The following is a 21,098-nucleotide window of genomic DNA, read 5'->3' as shown; positions in this document are numbered from 1 at the left end:
TATAAGAGAAAGTTTGTATATTTGATTGTATACTCTGTTCCCCAGGTGTTAAATTTTTTGTCATCAGGTTCATACCAATTGTCGGGTAATTAGGGCCTCGCATTAGGAAAAAAAATTAGGAGGGGGACGATCGAATAGAATTAAGATTGTGATGCAATCAGTTTCCATGACTGAATTGTGTATTATTATTTAATTGTGTTTTCATCCCCAATAAATCTTTGTTTGTCAAAGTACATGCTTCCACTGACTATTCGTTTTTCCTTTGTGTTTCATTCCTTTCCTTTCAAACCTGCTGACCACGTGCTGCACGAAGTTTACAGTTCATAGTTCCTATCCCTGTTAGATTAATGTCATTTTTACAAGCAAAAAATAATCTTTAAAACAGCTTTTTATTAATAATGAAGCATTTTATTTATTCATTTGTTCAAAAAACAAATGACAAAAAGGTCCTGCTAAAGGCAGAAAAGGCCAGTCTACTCCTGGACTTCATACAAGCTATTGATGATTGTGATCATGCACAAACTAAACAGGTGATTCCAAAAAGGTTTAGTAGAAAATAGCTTCTAATGGTGAAAGAAACTGTGATAATTGAGACAGAAGTATTCTTAGAGTTAGTTGCAAAATATAAAACTATTAGAAGATTAAAAAATGTAGTAGCAAATATCGAGACAAGTATAAATAACTAATGTATATAAAGAATATTCCAGTTACCCAGAAATCATAACATCATGAAATAGTAAGAACTAAACAACAACAGCCAACCCGTAACATATAAAGCTACCACCAACTAAAGCCGAAATTATCGGGCTGGAAACGGCTATATTAATTATAAATTACAAGTTCCAGTTCGGTCTAAATTATTTAAATTATTTAATTAAATTATAATTATTAAATTTAGCAAGAGATGGCACCTAACGCCACACTCTAATAGCAAATTATATTGTAATTTATAATTAATATAGCCGTTTCCAGCCTGATAATTTCGGCTTTGGTTGGTGGTAGCTTTATAGTAAAAACTGTTATTTTGTTATAAAAACTTAAAAATTAAAGCAAATAAAAATCAAGCAGGAAAAAGAGGATAGAAATTTTTTAAACTGGAAATCCTGTGATAATAAAATCATCTGTGTTTATTGTAAACAACTACATTATCTTGTTTACAACTTGCGCAAGCTTAAAATTGTCATAAAAATTAAACAGATCCCTATTTTATGAAGAATTCAAATAGCACACGTCTTAATCTGTAATTCAAGAATTAACTCACCAATAGCACCAAGTTAAATCACAATTCAGATTTAAGAGTTAAATCTTGAATTTAATGTGTGGTGAATACCTATTTTAAGTGAACTTGAAACTTAAATCTTACTCTAGATTTAACTTGAGATGGTGAATATGGCCATTAGAATTAATGAGTATGCTAGAGAGATCAAGACCAATAGAGGTAACTGTTCAATTGCATAAGAAGCCTTGAATAAGAACATAGGTATCTTATGGGGTTAACACTGAAATCATAGAACCCTTTACCCCATGTGATAACTATAAAACAACTAAATATAGTTAGATATGTGGAAGAAATCTAAAACATATTATTGACCATAAAGACTCAAAACTAATTTCCACCTGCAAGAAAGTGGATGATTTCCAAAAAAATCTTAGATCACAGTAAATATAATCATACTTAACTGTTCTTAATATTTAAACATTTTTATATTACTTTTATTTTTCTTTAATTTGTGCATTTATTTGTGATGAATACTTTTTGTAACATAACAACAAATTTTAATTCATTCATTTCTTTCAGTAATTACCTCCACTTTCTTCTTTGGTTTCTGATGATGAATGCATAGTACTTAAAGCACTTGAACTTTTTCTTATATTTTTTTTGCTCCAATGAAGCTTTTTTAGGATAGTTATTCATATACTGATGCAAAATGAAAAAAATTATGATGTATGTTTAAACTTCATATATTTATTATACAAGGTGTCTATTTTAAATATTTTTCCAGCATTGCAAAGTATAAATATGTAGTGCATACTTGCACTACAAATTTATACTTTGCAATGCTGGAAAAATATTACTTAGTGCATACTTGCACTACACATTTATACTTTGCAATGTTGGAAAAATATTACTTAGTGCATACTTGCACTAAGTAATCAAAGGGAATCAATTTAACATGATTTAGTGTAACAATTTCTGACTGTAAAGTATAAAGACCGCCTTGCAGAAATTAATACAAAAAATGAGCTTCATCTTGTTAGAGAACATGTGCAAAGCAACTGCCTTCAGTAGCAATATAAAGATGTAGAGTCAATCAGTCTGCATCAAATAATAAACAATACTCAGAATTGTCATATGCATTACTCTTGGTGTAGCTGGAAAACAGTCTTGAAATCTACATGCTGCTTCTCTTGTATTTCATCCCATTTCCTCATATAAGATAAACCATTTCACAATATTGTTTGTGAGTATAAGACATTGTCAATGTATTACTAGCATTTCTTATTTCTCAACTTTTTCCGTTTCTTGAGAAATGAGAAATTAGAATAGCTTTCTCAAGAAACTATAAATACTGTAAAATAAAACATATTTAAATTATAATGAAATATTTATTTTAAATTACATACAAGCTTTTCAACATATTGAAAGATAAAGATATATTTATGTCAATTAAGACATTTTAAAAAATTATTTACAAATGAATGAAGTATCTAAAATGAAAAAAGTCAAACAGGAATATTAACTTTAAAATTAAAGAAAAAAAATTGTTTTAAGTTCAACGTATCCCATGTGGTGTCTGCCATTCTACTTTTTGTTGTCACAAAATCATTGGCTATAGAAAAATTTAATTCACTTTGAATGGAAGTTGGCTCATTGTATATAGTGCCTAGAAGTTGCTGTAGATTAGCTGTCCTTTTTATACATCTCAAAAATTTATCCTTTTGGTCAACATTTGAAATTTATATTAAACAACCTGAAGCCTGATAGATATATATATATATATATATATATATACATAGCCAAACTCTGGCTTTAATTATTTTCTTACCAAAGCCTTAAATACTCAGGTTATAAATTCTTTTCTTCCAGATGATTCTAAATTATTTAAATTATAATTATTCATTTAGATAAGAGATGTCTATCCTTCTAGTAGCAAATTACTTAGTATTAATTATTAAAATTAGCAGATTTATAGCCCAAGTATTTAAGGTGATCGTTTGGCTATGTATCTATATTTGAAATTTATCATCATCTGGTATTCCATCAAATTTTTGAAGTTGCTTTTCAATTTCTAACTCTAATTATTCTTTACTTCTAAGCAATATGTCATTTATAAGCAAATTGCATTGCTGGAATCCAAAACTGTCATTGTCTCTGATACTCATTAGTTCATACTCCAAATTCATACTATTCTGGGATTTCAAATCATTTTTCCTTGCTTCGTTCTAGATGATGTCCCAGTACTAAGTGAAGGCTTTTGTTCTCCTACCCATTTATATGTACTTTCTTATCTCCTTAGTTTTGATCCCCAAAGCAATAGCTATTCATCCTATGTCAATGACTCATTTGGTCTTAATCTGATCCAGAAATTTGTAAGTTACAAAGGTGTGGATATTGATTAATCTTTATTTCTTTGGAGGTTCTTCATTTTGAAGTTTAGATCATTTTCCAACCCCTAGAATTCTTTAATTTTTTATAACTAGATAATGCCATAAAAATTTTTAAGACATTATAACTTTGCTTATTAAATCCCAAAACTGAATGAATGAATTTAATATTACCACTAATCTTTATCTTCAATTGATGTATGTTAATCTCAAAACATTTTCATTTTGAGATTACAGTTGGAGTATTGGAGTTTACATTCTTTTTTATAATGCTTTTATAAAAAAGAATGTAAACTCCAATACTTAAATTACCTTCAAAGAATTATTCTCAACTTAGCACATGAATGGAGTTTTAGCTCATGACTAAAACTTTTTGGCAAATAGTTCGATTTTCTAAATCTAAAATAAAACATCATCATCTTATCAAAGAAGATAACGTATACAGGTACTCCTCACTTTACAACCTATCTGCTTAATGACCACTCAAGTTTTGACCTGAAATTTGGGGAATCCCTTTTCTCAGCTTGAGTGTCACTCAGTGGTGATTGGTGACATGTGCACAGAGCATACTATAGGCTTGCTATGAACTTTTTTAGACAGTTTGATGTAATTCAAATAATTGCAGGCCTTGTCAATGTGCTTAATTTAGATTTTGAAGTGAAAGACATTGCTGAATTAGTGGATTATGTCGATAAAGAGCTAACAAATGAGGATTTAATAGAGTTAGAAGTGATGCAGCATTTGGAAGAGGAACAAGAGGAAAGAACTGAAGAAGTGAAAAAGAAATTCACGGTACATGGGTTAGCTGGTGTGTTCTCCAAAATTAATGCAGCTATGTTGGAACTTGAGGCTATGGATCTAAATACTGAACGTTTTAATAAAGTTGAACGTGTGATGAATGAACTTTTGAAGTACTATAGAGAAATGTATCAAAAACAAAAAAATTACAACGCAAACCATAGTTACAAGTTTCTTTTCAACTGTTATATCCAAGACCTCCACCTTTGAAGGTACAACTTCTATTTCATCATCATCTCCCTTACCTGGACCCTCTACAGCTCCAGATAACCAAATAAACAAATGATAATATGTACATATGCATGTCTTTTTATGAATAAATTTGACGTTTGTTGCATAATTTTTATAATTTTACGATAATCCTATATTCACAGCTCAAGCTCCTTGCTTTTTGACCAATTCACTTAATGACATAGTCGTTGGAACAGAACTCAGTCATAAAGTGAGGAGTACCTGTATAGCATGCTTAATAATATTAAATCATGTTATTTTAATTTACATCTTGAAACACAGTATCAACTACTAAGTGTAAGAAATACGAATATTAATCAGGTTTTATTTCTTCTAGTCATTTATTTTCTTTTCTCTCTGATGCTATAAATTTGCTTGCTAGATCTACATATAGTTGTGATAGTATTTCTTCTATTTTTTATAAGAAATTAGTGCCTTTGTCTGCCTCCATTTTCCTTCACCTATTTCCCCAGATTCTAGACTTTGGCTACATACCTGCCCAATGGTTCACTCAATCATTTCTGTTGTCCCAAAAAAAGAAATCAACTCTTATCATTCAATTTCTTTAGCCTCTGCCATGTTGAAATTCCTTGAAATCTGTCTATATAAAATCATCTACCTCCAATTACCTCCCATTTATGTCCTAGTCAACATTCTGGTATAAAACATTGCTCTACTACAAGCAATCTCCTCAAAATTCAGCATATCATTCTATCAAATTTCAAGTTAAAATTTCCTACCTATGTGGCATACATCAATATTGTGAAAGTTTTTGATTCTGTTGTTTTAAATATTCTGTTAGACAAATTATCTTCCAAATTTGAAATCAATGACATTGTTTTGATCTGGCTTAACAATTTTTTCTTATTACACATTTTTCAGATTAAGATTTACAATTTTTACTTTATGCATTTTCACCACTGATAGGAATCCTCAGGAATATCCTTAGTAATCTATTGTTCATAGCCTATATAAGTAAAACATTTTCTAGTATTTCTTCTTCATTCATAAATGCATACATTGACCATATTAAAATTGCCAATAGTTGTCATCATTCATTACAATGCAATATTAATAAACTTAATACCTTACTTAAGAAGTTAAATTTACAAATAAATTCTAGCAAGACTAAAATAATGACTTATAGCCTAGTAAAAACACCAACTTTCAATACCTTTTTTTTATCAATAATCAAAGGTTGAAGAAAGTTAAGAGTTCAAAATTTAGGTATAATATTTGATTCAAAACTCTTTCAAACTGCATACAGAAAATTTAATTAAACAAGTATTAAAGTTTTGCCAATGCATTCCCCTATGAATTAAAATAATTTCTAGTAAAAACACTTGTAAAGTATAATTTTTCACCAGCATACAGTCTATAGTAGACTTTGCCTTACCTATTTGGGCTTCCACTTCTCTATCTACCTTAAATAAACTTTATTAAGAATTGGCTAAAATTTACATTTTACTTAACAAACTTTCTAACCTTCCATTTATATATAGACTGTCCAGAAGTCACACATGTTCACTTAAGCTTGCCTAATTTTTATAAATACATTAAAAGTATATATTCAATCGAAATATTCAAATACAGTAGAGTGTCGTTTATCTGAAAGCCGATCAACTGAAATGTTGATTAACCGAAAGCATTCCAGTTGGACTGTGTCATGCCGAATCGAACGTTTCTGATACTAGATTAATTTCCAAAATATATTTATTTTGTTTGTACAAAATAAAGAAATAATTTTTAATGATACAATAGCCACAATTATTATTTTAAAAAATTTACATTAGGCTTAACATCGACGAAAATTCAACGCGTAGCGATGGAGAAAAATTTCAACACGGGATAGGTTAATATATTTTTTCGTACATATATAGGTTATCCAAAAAAATAAGTTATCTGAACAACCCCAGTCCCCAATTGATTCGAATAAACAACGCTCTACTGTATTTTAATGGTCTACTCCCATCCAAATAAATTTACTTTCACATCCTTTATCAATACTAGAAATAATACTTGTCTACTTGCAAGATCCCTTCCGTGATTTGCATTTTGGTGTGATGTTTGGAAAATTTCCTTACTGTTGCTGACTTACTACACAATTGTCACGTGTCCTTTTTGCTGAATGATTTATTTTATTTCACTGAATGTATCAATTCATTACTATTTGGCATTTTTTACATGAATTAATCTTTTCTCCCTGGATAGATATATAAGTCAATACTTATATATCTATCCAGGGACAAGAGATTATTTCAGGTTATTTTATCACTGGAATAAGTATACACCACATGCACACTTGTGCAATAATGGAAAGGTCTCTTTTGCTTCACAACAATGTTTAAGTGACACCCTGTATATCATAATATTAAAAAACTTGTAATCTAAAAATTTATTGGATTATAATTTTTATAACCCATACTTTTCTATAATAAATATAACAATCTGAAACTTAATTACTTCATGAATTATCATCATCCTTCCAGTTAAGTACCATTTATTACAATGAAGTTTCTCAAATACAGATAATGAATTTGTATGCAAAAAACCTTAATTTCAAATATCTTATATTATTTCAGTAAACATAAAAATAATTAAACTACTAACCTGTCATTAATATTGTGATTAATGTTATTTTCTTCAAAGTTTTCACAGTCATCATCATCGTTGTCGGCACCACCACCACCACCAATTTCTTGTAAATCATTATCTATCATAGTAAACAACGTGCTTTATATTAACATATTTTAACATGCTTTATATTAACATATCTAATAAAATTTTTAAATATGAACAATTAAATATGCTACACTAACAATTAAATTTAGTTCAATTTACTAGTCACATTTTAACAATTAATATTTGCCAATTAGAGAAAAATCTTTAATCTTCAAAAGATAACTTGTTCTCAATAAAATCTTCAATATACAGTGGGTGATCGGTGAATGAACATAATCCGTTCCAAGACTGTTCGCTAAGAATAACAATTCTTAGCGAACAGTCTTGGAACGGATGGACAACTAAGTTAAAATGAAGAAAGCGAAAATTTTCTACTTGTTGGAACAACTTGTGACAGAACAATTTACTAAATAGAAAAATTCATCAGGTTGGAAAAGACAACTGAGAAACACATAAATGGAATTCAACTATATGGATAAGTAAGTAAGTTTATTGTAAAAGAGTTTAACCTGTTACAAGGGGTTTTCAGATGGTAACCAACCAAAGTTGGTTTTATCTTATTATAACATTATTTCCACTATAACATCATCTTGTCCATTTTCTTTAATCATACATTTTTGTAATAATATAAACTTAAATATTTAAAGTTGCAAATTATATTACTCAATTACAAAAACTTATTTGAACTATTTATAAACTATAGATATATACAATTTGTAACAAATGGAAAATTAAATGCTTAATTTGTTCATTAATAATCTTGTTCAATGTATGGAGGTAGTATCTGAATCATAACTCCAATGCCTCCTTACAGAAGTAAAAAACTTATACATTTTAGGTCAAGCCTTACATCTATGACAACAACAATTTGAATTTATATAAATTATTATAAGCTGTTACAGTGGCGTGTCGTCATTGGAAGCGGTGAAAACGCCACTTCCCTTGTATTTTCTAAAAAATAAATACATATTGCATGATTATTTTCATATTTTAACGTATTTTGGATTAATTAAAATTAATATTTTATTATAACCACATTATATATCTTATTACAAATTTCTATACTACACGTGAAAAAAATGATAAGATTGCTATTGTATATTCAAATATCAGTGGCAGAATGGAAGTGTATTGTCAAAACCGAGTCAGCTTCCAAACAGTCAGATTATAGGCATTTGTGCATGCGCTATACAGAACACCAACCTCAAGCGGTTTAGTTGGAAGCTACACACACATAACACTTCCAATGATTCTATCCCAGACTGGTTCTGGGCTGTTAGCCGCCTGCCTACTAGATATTTGGCCGTCCTCGCCCAATTATGTGAATCATAAGTACATTTATAACTTAACCCAACTGATAGGAATTTACTGGTATGTATAAACAAATAATCGACACACACTGAAGAAATATACAAATAATCCTTCATTAAAACCTTTAACCGGCGTGGGGTATGATCAAATTGTGTATGCAAACGTTTTCGGATCCCTCCTTGGGTCCATTCTCAAGCTACATTCTTTGTAACAATCCGTTATAACGAAGACCAGCTGTTTTTGGAACGAAATTTGAACTAGCGAACTTCGAATCCAACAGAAATCACAAGCGATCCAGTTTCAAAAATTAAAGTCATTACGTAATGATTGTATCTTACGTAGATGGTTTATGTATCTTTATATGAATAAAATCCGTATCAGCAGGTCGGAAATCGCAGAAAAGGTGCGATGAGGTCCCCCAATTATTATAAAGATTCTTGTCATTTACTCCGAATCATCCTTCTGGAACAGGGCTTGCCACGTCAAGGCATGGCAAGCCCTCCGGGAAGAGGAGATCGGTCTGGAGGTCCAGGTAGCGTAATTGGCAACGCATCTGCACAGTGAGCAGAAGTTGCAGGTTTGAGTCTGCTTCAGGCCGATTCTTTTTTTCCAGTTAGGCCTAAATTTATTTAAATTATTTAATTAAAATTCTAATTATTAAATTTAGCCAGAGATGGTGCCTAACGCCTAACTCTAGTATCAAATTATCTTAAAAATTATTAATATTGTTATAGCCGTTTTATAGCCCAGTAATTCGGCATTGGTCAGTGTCTTAGTTATTTAAAACTAATAAAAATAATATGCATTTACTTACTTGTCTTAAAAAAAAACAACTATTAAATAAATTTTAAAAATATAATAATTTGTTGTTTCACAAACAAAAAGAAGAGATATATAGGTTTGATAGGAAAGTAAAAAGAATGAATCAGCATTGCCAGATGCTTTTAGTGTTTGTAGTCAAAGATTTTCTAAAAAGTAGCCCAAAAGTAACCATCTCAATAGTATATGTATAAAGTTTTATGGCTTTGTGAAACTTGTTTTTTGTGGTTATACCATTGAAATAAATAAATAAATTTGTTAGTTTTGTTTTCACGTTTATTGGGCCACATTGCATCTTGCCTTGGCCATGGGTTGGACACCCCTGCTCTAAATTGTTATAATCGGAATATTCTATATGGTTTAATACAATCTATTTTTCTGGAAACAGAAGATTTCAGAACGTTTTGTATCAATTGGGAACTTTCAATTTAACAGTCTAGTATAATTGGTACAGTACTTTCATTTAGTGCCAATCATAAGGAAAATTAATAACAACTTTTGTAAAAATTGGGCATATTTCAAAACTATTTCTAAGGTTTACTGTTAATTCCTTCTCAAAACACCATTCAATTGAATCACTTTATCCAAATTAGTATCATATGAATATTTTTTGTTCTCCATAATATAATAATTGTCTCTTACAATTATTTTGTAAGATTTGCAAGCCATTGAGTTTTTCTTGTTTAATTATTGCTAATAATTTTTCCTTCTCATCCTTGATCTCTTACATAAATCTGTTGTAAGTATTATTTTCTTCTGCTCCTCATCACTAATCTTATCTTTCTTTTTCCTAAATTCTTTAAGGATTAAATTCCTATCAAATAAGGAGTCTAATGGAACCTTCACTATAGGTTTAGTTTCATTGGTTAATCTAACCAAAATCAATTTTTCTATGCAACTATTAGATATTTTCAAATCCTCTTTTTATAAACAGATTAATCTCCTTAACATAATCAGATGAATTAAACAGAAAGTTTATAATTATAATATTTTTGTTATTTTACAAAGTCACAGACAAAAACCTTTTACAGTGAATACGACAGAGAACCAACCATACAACAGAGAACCAACTAACATTTTCGGCCTCTACCAAGGTCTTCTTCAGGTTGAGAACTAAATGTCATCCCCCTCCAGACTGCTAGAATGATATGCAACTGTATACAACACTGTAAAAGATTTTTGTCTGTGACAATAGTAGAAGACGTTTATTTTTGTTATTTTGCTCATTAACCAGCTATTTCAAATTCCAGCATACCTTGTATTTGACAGATATTTTCTCCATTTCTTCAATTTTATAGGACAGTTGAGCCAACTCTCCATGTAAATATTTATTTTCTTCTTTTAAGAAATTGACCTCTGTTCTAATTCCTTGAAGTTCATTTTAGAGCAATGAAAATTTATTCTGTATCAGTTCATATATCTATTTTAATGAATATTGGGCTTTGTCCTGTATCTGTAATTCTTTATGTCTTACTGTTTCAAAATATTCATTAATTTTCATGGTTCTTGAGGTCACTGGACTGCTCTTGCCAAGATCTTCCTCTATTTGATGATAGTCTTCACTAATTAAGCTAGCCAATCGATTTTCCTTTTCTTTGAAATTATCCTTACATAATCTACCTCACCCCCTTCTTTGCCTATTCATTTGCCTCATCTGTTGCAGAGATCAAGTTAAAGGACCTGGATTTGGTTCAATCCCAGCTATTAACAATAAATTTATAATTAAAACCAGAGATAATCTGTTTATAAATATCCACTTCTTTGGAATCATCATATTGTTTTACTTCTGGCTTTCCAAATTCACTAATATGCACTTATCAAGCTCTGCTAAAAAGTTCACCAACATCTCTGACAACTAGCACACACCCCCATTGTATGGATAAAGTAAAATAATTATAAAAATCGACAAATAACTTAAATTTCTATACTCTCTATTAATTTATATCTATACTTTCTATTAATTTATAATTGAATTCAATGTTAAATAAACTCGATTTTAAAAAAAATTGTATTATAATATTATTAAATATTTTCTCTAATTGCACACTGTTGCAAAAAACTCAATGCACCCCTAAAAATAGAGCGACAGACTCAGAATTTGGTGTGCAAATGCCACTTGGCTAGATGAGCAATTGGATTAGAAATTCTGAAACACAATAGCCATGTGGGGTCAGTAAATGATCTCTCTTGTAAAAGCTCGAATTTACTTATAATAGGAAACAAAATACAATAATTAGCTATATACACATTTAATATAATACATGAGAAAAATATTTTATACTAGGAAATGAAATGAAATACTTGTGAGGCCAGGTTTCTTCTCATTATGTTTCTGGTAAGACATCTTTGTTACAGAAGGTTTTTATTTTAATCATTGTGTTCTGTCTCTGATCACAAGTTTTTGAGAATTAGCACTTGCACTGGTTCCATCTGATAATTCACTGAGAGTATGTGTAGATGAATTGGATAATTCACAATCATCCAATCATTAGTTTCACTTATGTCTTCTAGTAATTCATCTTCATCTTCTGATATTTCATGTTCAGGAATATTCTCAAAATCTTCATTGGCTAATCTTTCAAGTTCACCTTGGCTCAAATATTTATGTGCTATTATTCAACCACTACTGACTGTAAACAGACAACAAATCGTATATGTGTGAGGCCCTGGACAGGTCCAAACCTTCCCTAAAATTCATGTTAAAATAATTTTTAAAGAAGAAAAAGATAGAAGCTAGACATAGACATTTTTTTTTTGTTCAAAGCTGCAACATGAACTTTGTAAACAAAAAAGAAATGCAAGTCCTAAGATCAACCATCTCTGGTTGGGATATCAAATTAAACTTTGATTCTGACCTCTCCCACAATCTAAGTTGGAATCTTGTTACACATAGTAACAAGTAATCAACCACTTCGAGAGCAAGAACAAGGAAAAGCGACCAATCAGAATGGGCGATCAAGGCTGGGAATTAATGAAATCTCCAGACTTTAAGGACAAAGCAGGCAGAACAAATTCCTTATGATTTGTGCCTTCCAAGAGGACCTGTGTCTTTTTCTCCAACAGAGGCGATATCATTATTGCCCAGGTTCAACCTGTCTCCTCGCCCACATCAACTGACATTCATCATGCCTTCATCTCTCACCGCCAGACTCCTATCATCATCAACCCAGAGTCATCATCGACTTACGACTAGGACACATCATCACCACCTTCGAACTTTTCTCTTTCCAGCAACGGCCATTCACAGAAAGAACTTCATTTCAAATCCTATGTAAGTAAAAATTTTACTTCAAATAAATGGAATTTTTTTAAAGGTACCTTGCATCAGTATCACTTCTGCCATCACCCACATATGGTTTGACACTTCTTTTCCATCCTAATGCAAGATTAAAGATCTCCCCCTCTCAGTCAGCAAGCTCACAAATGCAAGAAATGTATACACTAAAAAAAATATACAAGTTCTAACAAGCTTGTAAGTAAGTGTTCACATATGTACAGTACATATGCTAGAACACATTGCACCAAACCTTCTTTGTGGTACCTTCTAAACAATTCTCCAGTACAACGGTTCCCAACCAGTGGGTCGCAACCCACAAGGGGGTCGCCTTAGCTTTTTTGGGGGGTCGCCTTAATGTTAATAATTTATTTATGTTTGGCAACATGCGAGATATGCGACATAATCAATGGACAGCCAGTGCCCGCACCTCTCCTTATGCCTGGTGAAATTCAACTGTGGCAAACTAGCTGGGTATAGTTGAGACCTCCGTTAACAACACGATTTCGGCCATTTCATACTTTTAGTGGTGCTTTGTAGCCCCGATTCTGTTACTCAGCATCACCGCTAGAGGCGCCTCAATCTAGTTTCGGCATTCCTTCCACTAGCTCTATAGTTCGAAGTTAAGCAGATGCAAGCTCAATCATCACAATAATAATTAATACTTAATAAAAAAATATCACTATTGTTAAGTCTTAAAATATATTTTGTCAAACCTTTTATTTTTTGTTTTATTGATCAAATATGACTGATGCAAAAGGGGGGTGGTCGCGAACATTTTTAAATAACTAAAAAGGGTCACGATTAAAAAAAGGTTGGGAACCACTGCTCTAGTAGCTTATTATCTTGATATCAACTAATGTTTTTGATCCTTCAGCTGGATCTTTTTCAGGCCAAACATAAATGTTGTGTTTTAAAAATGTTCCATTAATGGAATGTATCTCCAGATTAAATTTGCTGCATGATGGTATCATTATAAAGTGAGACACAAGATATTAAACCCATTTCTTAATTTTTAAAACATTTTTAGAACAAAATATTAAACCCATATTAATTTTCTTTTCAAATTTAACACTTAGAAATGGGTTTAATATCTTGTGTCTTACTTTATTACAATGATGTCATGTAGCAAATTTTACCTGAGACACACTCAATTAACGGAACATTTTTAAAATGCAAAGGCATTCGATTAATGGAACATTTTAAAACACAACATTAATGTTCAACCTAAGATGATCCAGCTGAAGGATCAAAAACCTTAGTCGTTATCAAGATAATAAGCTACTGGGGAATTGTTTAGAAGGTACTACAAAGAAGGTTTGTTTGATACTATACTTCCACTCCAGTATTAATAAGTGTGAGTAGAACACACATAGAAACATGTTAGAAAATGTAGCAAAGTTCTTGAAATGCCAATATATTCAATAAATAGAATTTTAAAAAATTATACCATTAACAACTACATGGGGTCAATTAATAACCTCAACTCCAAAATATATATATTTTTAAAATACTTTAATCTTTTCGAAAAAATCCTAAAATAATGTAAAACTCGGGTAAGAAAAAAATGATAACAGTAAAAAATATTTTTTAAATTAAATATTCAGAAAAAACTGGCATTGGGGTTGTTTTTATTACCCAACCTAGTCAACAGAAGGTTAAAAATTCTTTGCCAATAAATTTTTAATGTCACTGGACATTTCCAGAGTGCAACTAAAGATGACATTCTGGGGTTCTTATAAAGAACACTGTTTGCACTGATGCACAGATTTGACAGGAATTGCTGCTTAATTATGATTAGTAGTCTGAAAATGCCTTAACAGCATCTCTGTAAAACTAATCAACTTTAAGAGAGGTTACATCACAGCCTTAAGAAAAGCCAGCTGGTCATGCAAGATGTGTAGGCTGCCATCTTGGTTAAAGTGATATGGTAGTAAGATGATGACGGCAGCAGCAAGTCTACTGATGGTAAGTAATCCTAATCTTGTCTGCTATTGGACAAAAATACTTACAAGGGAAAATGGCTAGTATGAGAAGTATTCATTTTGCTATTTTGTTTTTCATCATAAGTATTTCATTTCACAGCAGACAAGATTAGAATTAACCACTTGCCGTCCGGACCCGAGTTAACTCGGGCAAGTTTCATAGCGTTACAAACAAAACGGTACTTTTGGCCCGGAAAAATTTTTTTTTTTTTTTGCATCTTTGGAATGTTTTCTAAGTCTCCAAATTTTTTGAAAAATTTTTACCCGCGCGAAAAAATTTTATTGCGATTTTAATTAACCTTTAATGACGCACGATTAACGCTCAATTGTTTTTTTATGGGATTTTTTTATAAAACTTCATTCATCCTTCTAAAGTTCTAGAGCGCCGATTTTACTTCGGTAAAGTTATTTAAAGCTATTTTCTGTTGTCAAAAACAACATCCAATAGTTTTTAATTTTTTTAATTAATAGATTTTATTATATATACGTTTAATTAAGTCGGGGGGGTCGGAAATTTCAATTAAAATCGTAATTTTAAAAAAATATTTAGAAATATACCGCCATCTAGTATTCACCCTACTTTTTACCCTTCTCCTCCTGAGAGTTTCATGAGAATGTCCCGCGAAAGAGGACACCAGCTGTTCTCAAGGTCATCCAGCTGTGTAAACAATGACTCATCGGTGTCAGATTTCGCGCTAAGGCGAGAAAAAGGAAATTGTACTTTGAAGCTTTTTCTTCAAAATTAACACATTTCTTTCGTTTTTTTTTCAGTTTTAAGTATTTTTTATTGATTTTTATATAGAGTTCTAATTAATTAATACATCAAGAGGTTAACAACAGTTCCTAATTTTTCTGAAATTTTGTCCAAATGTTATTTTTTAAAATTTTATCACGATATTCTTTCCAGATCAGTCATACGAAAATAAAATTTTTTTCTCCAGCTCAGTAAGATTTACATTGCAAACTGCCATAAATTTTCAACAGAAAACATTTCTTATGGACTACTGATCACTGACATTATCCTTAAGCATTCATATCTGTCAAAAGGTAGCAACAACTGACATGCTTACTCCTTCTTGGGCACAAATAAACATATCCACATATATAGGAGGCATTGTTATTGCTCCAATTTTGTGGTCCTGTCTAGTGGGAGATGACCTTCACATCTGCATTATAGTCTGGGCTGTCATCTTTGACAGCAAATCTCTCCTAATATTATACAAGGTACTAAATCCAAATGATCACCATAATTAATCACACTAAATTTGACAAATATGATATATCATTTAGTTTAATGTTAATACATCAGGCTTTGGGACGTTTATATACGGTAAAACTTCTCTAACTCAAAACTCCAATGGGAAAAACTTTGCGTTTCAGATGATTCAAGTTAAAGAACAATAGAATAAAAAAAATGCTGATTCTGAATAGATTTGTATTTTTACCTCTCTTGCATTATATGAAGAATCTTTGATAGTATTTTTTTTTGTTTTAAACAGCCCATATAATGCCTTTCAACAAAACGTTCAATGTAACTAATGGAATTGAACAGTTTTGCAGGTACATCTTTTTGAGATAAAGCAAGAGGACCTTTCACTTTGGACTGAAACATTGCCTGAAAATTGGAGTTGGAGAGTAGATACAATTAAATGTCTGAAAATTTCATGAAAAGCCAATAATTAGGATAATTTTGGATAGATTAAATATTAAAATTTGAGTCAATAAGTTTAAAAACATAAATCAGTGTTGGGAGACTGTAAAAAACTTCAACTTGGAGAAAAGTACAGTTAAGAAATTCAAGTTGAGATGTTAAATCCGTATGCTATTCCATTAAGACCTATCAAGTGCTTTGTTTTCTTCGAGTTACAGACATTTGAATTAGAGAAGTTTTACTGTATATTGCTACAAGGTACTCTGACACCATTTTAATTGTTCTGTATTATTTTTTTCTATAAATTAATATTCTATTATCTAGCACCAAAGTATACTTTGCCTGCATTTTTTGAGCCCTTAATTACAATTTTTTTTTTTGGTAAATAAAGACACAGTTGATCCAAAAATTATTTGGAAGCCACCATTTTATTACGTGTTCAGGAATAAAACTTTAGATGATTTGACCTTCCTTATTAGGCTACTAGATCGACTGTGTCTTTATTTACCAAAAAGAAATTTCAACCATCCGATGAAATTTTACTAAAACTTTCTGCAATAATTCATCACCAGAGGGAATACCAGAAAATCTACATTTAACAGCGCCCCTTTCTAGTGGATATAAGCAGCCGAAATTCCCCAAGGAACAGGATGGAAAGCCAGAAGACGTCGTAAGATCCACCAATACCAATTTTTAATAATTTTGTTTTTAATTGGATAAATTTTTTTGTGTTTTTAAGACTAGATGGTTAGTAGCCATAAGGAAGGTCAAGTTGTCTAAGGTTTTATTCCTGAACATGTAATAAAATGGTGGCTTCCAAATAATTTTTGGATCAACTGTGTCTTTATTTACCAAAAAGAAATTTCAACCATCCAACGAAATTTTACAATTTTTTTATTTAATTGCAGCTCTGTTTTCTTTTGTGACATAACTAAAGAAATTGTTTTAGTGTTATTTCACACAAAAAATAATCAAATTTAAATTTATTTTAATTATTTTAGTAATTTCATTAATTTTGTTTCATAAATTTGCCAGCTTTCGAAGAAATTTTAATTATAAGTGAGTTAACATTGATTGAACTAACAGGCTATCTAGTTTCAAGTAAAGGCCGGTGGGTGGCAAAAATATTTAAGTGTCAGCAAAAAAGTTTAAAATGTAAACAAAATTATATTTTCATTGAAAAATATTTATATAAAAATATTTTTAATATTCAGTACGTTTACTTATAATGTTAAAACACTTTTCTCATTACAATTATGAAAGTTTTCGTTATGAATCACAGATGATGCTATAATATGTTAAATTTTCAAATGCAATTTATGTGATTCTGAATAAAAATACTCATTCACACTAAGTTTACTGCCATTTCAAGTTTTAAAAATTGATTTTTCAAAATGAGTTGGTCTAGACCAGACATGGGCAAATGCGGCTCTTTTTGAGTTATATGTGGCTCTTGGTGAAAGTGTTAATTTCTGCTTATTATTATTATTTTTACAATTTTATTTCCACAATTTTGAGAAAATATGTAATTATATATATGTAATATTTAGTAATTTATTTCCAAGTTGGTGCAATAAATTAAATTGACATTTCAAATCTATTCTTTGAAAACAAGTTCTCGACCCAGATGGGGGATACCCTATCCTTCCCTGCCTTATCATACTATCCACCATGACAGTACAGAACTGTGGCTCCCATGCATTTTGCAAAACCTACATTTCAGTCCCACTGAACTCTTACTTGCCCACCTCTGGTCTAGACATTCGTAGCTCAAGTGAATGAATTCAAAAATTGGTTAACTCATGACAATATTTGTTCGATTTGGATAAACGATTTGTTGTATCAGTTCCAAACCTCATTTAGTATTAAATACGGTGGAGTTAAATCATTTACAAGATATGCCTATGCAAGAAGTGTGAAAAAAGTGCATCTTCTCATTTACCTTTCCCCTCCCATCATTGCATTGGCCAATGAAGCAGTTTCCAAAGATGGCAACTCTACATGACACAATGGAATAATTTGTTGAGAAAAAGGGAATTAGTTGTAATTTCTTTGAAGATGGTATTACAATATAAACTTTATCTAAAATAAGATTACAAAGTTATTTTGTAGTACACAATAAAAGCATGCATATCAACATGTAAATGGAGAATTTTCACATTTCTTTTGAAAGATTGATTCTGGATTTTCCAGTCATTTTTCATTCTTAAGCTTGATGTTTATTAATAAATGTGATTTACATTATGGGCACGGTATGTACTTGTAAGGTAAATCATTAACTTTTCTAAAGTAAAATAAATTTTAGAAAATATTTAAAAGAATCAGAATTAGAAGTTTTTGGCAGAATCAAAACTAGGAGAGATTTGTATTGTCCCATCACTAATGCTTATATCTAGGAATAAAGTCAAAATTGTATCTTATGAGAATTGGCAGGTAGTATCTGTTAACAGATCACTAACTATGAGTTAAGTTGTATTTTTGGTGGCCAGTGCATTAAATTAACGAAAAATATTTGTTCACGTACTATACAAATTAAATGCTAAAAACTAAATATTTAGTTTGTCAAGATGGCAAACTTTTGGCTAAATTTCAATAATTAATCAATTTTTAAATATTGAAAAATTATTGCATGAGAAAGGAATATAATCAGTAAAAAAAATTGACAATATAATGTTGCTTATTAAATGTAATAAATCAAAATTTCTGACTTAACCTAAAAATTTTTGTCTATACACTTTCTACAGTTTTTCTCCTGACCAGATCACCACTATAATCTGAGACAAGACATTTTGCATAATTATGCTTAGACAAACCATTTTCTGACTGGCTTATATAGTTTTTCATTTTCAAAGTAAAGTGACAACTCTAGCTTTATCATATACAAATCATTAAAGTGTGTGTATCGTAAATATAACTAATCTGTATAAATTACGCTAAGATTTTTGTTAGCTGAACTCCTCTTACATTTTTCAGTTTATTTGAACAAATTACATATTGATAGTAGGGGACCAATCTACAGGGGGCTATGGGATTAAGCATCAGTCCAGGAAAAACTATTCCCTTTACTTGCAGAAAAGCTCTAAGGGGTTTTTCTGCACTCCTTCTCTATGGTAAGAAGGTTCAGTTTACTTCTTTCATCAAATATCTTGAGGTATTGTTCAACTCTAGCCTGTTAAGGATTTTACACCTTGAAATAGTGGTATATAAGGCCAGGTGATATTAAAGTAGATGATAAGTTATCTAACTGCATTTATCTGGAAAGTCTATAAGAAAAGTCTTCATGATATTAGAGAATAACTAATCAACTTATGAGGGCTATTTTTTAAATAAGGTCCGTTTGTGAATGAGAGTGAGAATGACATGTGATCACAGCAGTCTGCATGAGCGTTAGCTCCCAGCATGCTTTGTGTGCATTTAGACACCATTTGCAGCTGTATCGTCTGTGTGCTGAGCTGTGGAAATTTATGTTTAAGAAAATTGAGTTGCCCGCTGACTTTGAGATACGATCTGTTATTCAATTTCAGCATGAAAGATCATGGCAACTGTCTTTTGGGACAAAAAAGAATTTTGTTAGCAGATTTTATGCTAAGAGAGACAACAATCAATTCTGATGCGTATTATGTGACTTTGAGAAAAAACTCTGGTGTGTGACACAAAACAAGTGGCCTGACCTGTCTTTCGACAGCAAGTGGTAGATTTCTTTGAAGTCAGATATCAAAAAATTGTTGAATGGCATGAGAAATGTTTGAACAAAAATGGAAATTATGTAGAAAAGTAGATAAAAGTATGTAGAATATGAAAAAAAATATATTTTAATGATATTTACAGTATTTTTCTTCTTATTAAAAAACAGATCTTATCTAAAAAAAAAAAAATACCCTTTGTACATTTAATCTAAGATAGATTTTATTATAATAAATACTTTTTCTTAAATGAACCCTACCTTAGGATAAATGTCTGAATTTGTTTATTAACTCAAGTTATAAGAAAAGAAATACATGACATTGTTGATTACAAAATAATATGGACAACTGTTTCAAATACAAGATATGTCCATAAAGTAGTAAGTTCTGTTTGTAACTCATGCTATAGCAGCAGTGCAACTGCAATTATGCATGTATGCTGAATTTGTTGACAGATTAGCAAGGTATTGATGCAATTTGCAGACAATAAGTTATTGCAGACATTTCATAGTTTATGTTTATAATGTTCAAGACAACTGAGATGCCTGTCATGTGCGTGGTACTTGCTGTGATTCATATTTTAAATACAAAAAATGTTAAACCTGAAGATATTCACCAACAAATTTGTGAAGTGTATGGAGAATATGCAATGAGTACTTCAATGGTACAGAGATAGGTGCAACATTTCAGTGAAGGTCATGAAATTGCACACGATAATGAACAAAGTGGACACTCATCAAGTGGTAACTGAAGACTTAGTGCATGCAGTTGAAAAGAAAATTAAAGCCAATAGACAATTTACCATGCCATTTCTGTCATTGCATTTTCCACAAATTTCATGTTCTATACTACATTAAGTTGTGTTGAAAAAATTGCATCTCTGCAAACTGTGTGTCCATTAGATTCCAAAATTGCTTACAGAAGACCATGAAAAGAAACATTGGAAGAGTGCATTGGAATTTTTAACATGGTACTATCAGGATGGTGATGACATTTTTAAGATGTATTATACAGGTGCGAAAAAATTCTTCCAGAATTGAAACAAGTATATACATATC

General features: G+C 30.7%; 1 protein-coding gene across 1 annotated transcript in view; it reads right to left on the bottom strand.

Annotated features, from left to right (window-relative positions):
• LOC136989295 (coiled-coil domain-containing protein 66-like) overlaps window positions 1-21,098 on the bottom strand; it is a 97,093-nt gene that overhangs the window by 58,802 nt on the left and 17,193 nt on the right. The window contains exon 3 of the mRNA XM_067287416.1: window positions 7,246-7,348. Within this exon, the coding sequence (XP_067143517.1) occupies window positions 7,246-7,348 (103 nt within the window). The remainder of the gene's footprint in view (window positions 1-7,245; window positions 7,349-21,098) is intronic.

This window comes from Centruroides vittatus, unplaced genomic scaffold (assembly GCF_030686945.1).
Source record: "Centruroides vittatus isolate TY-2023 unplaced genomic scaffold, ASM3068694v2 scaffold_464, whole genome shotgun sequence".
Classification (NCBI taxonomy): domain Eukaryota; kingdom Metazoa; phylum Arthropoda; class Arachnida; order Scorpiones; family Buthidae; genus Centruroides; species Centruroides vittatus.
The sequence above is the reverse complement of the archived record's forward strand: the minus strand, read 5'-3'. Positions and strand labels throughout refer to the sequence as shown.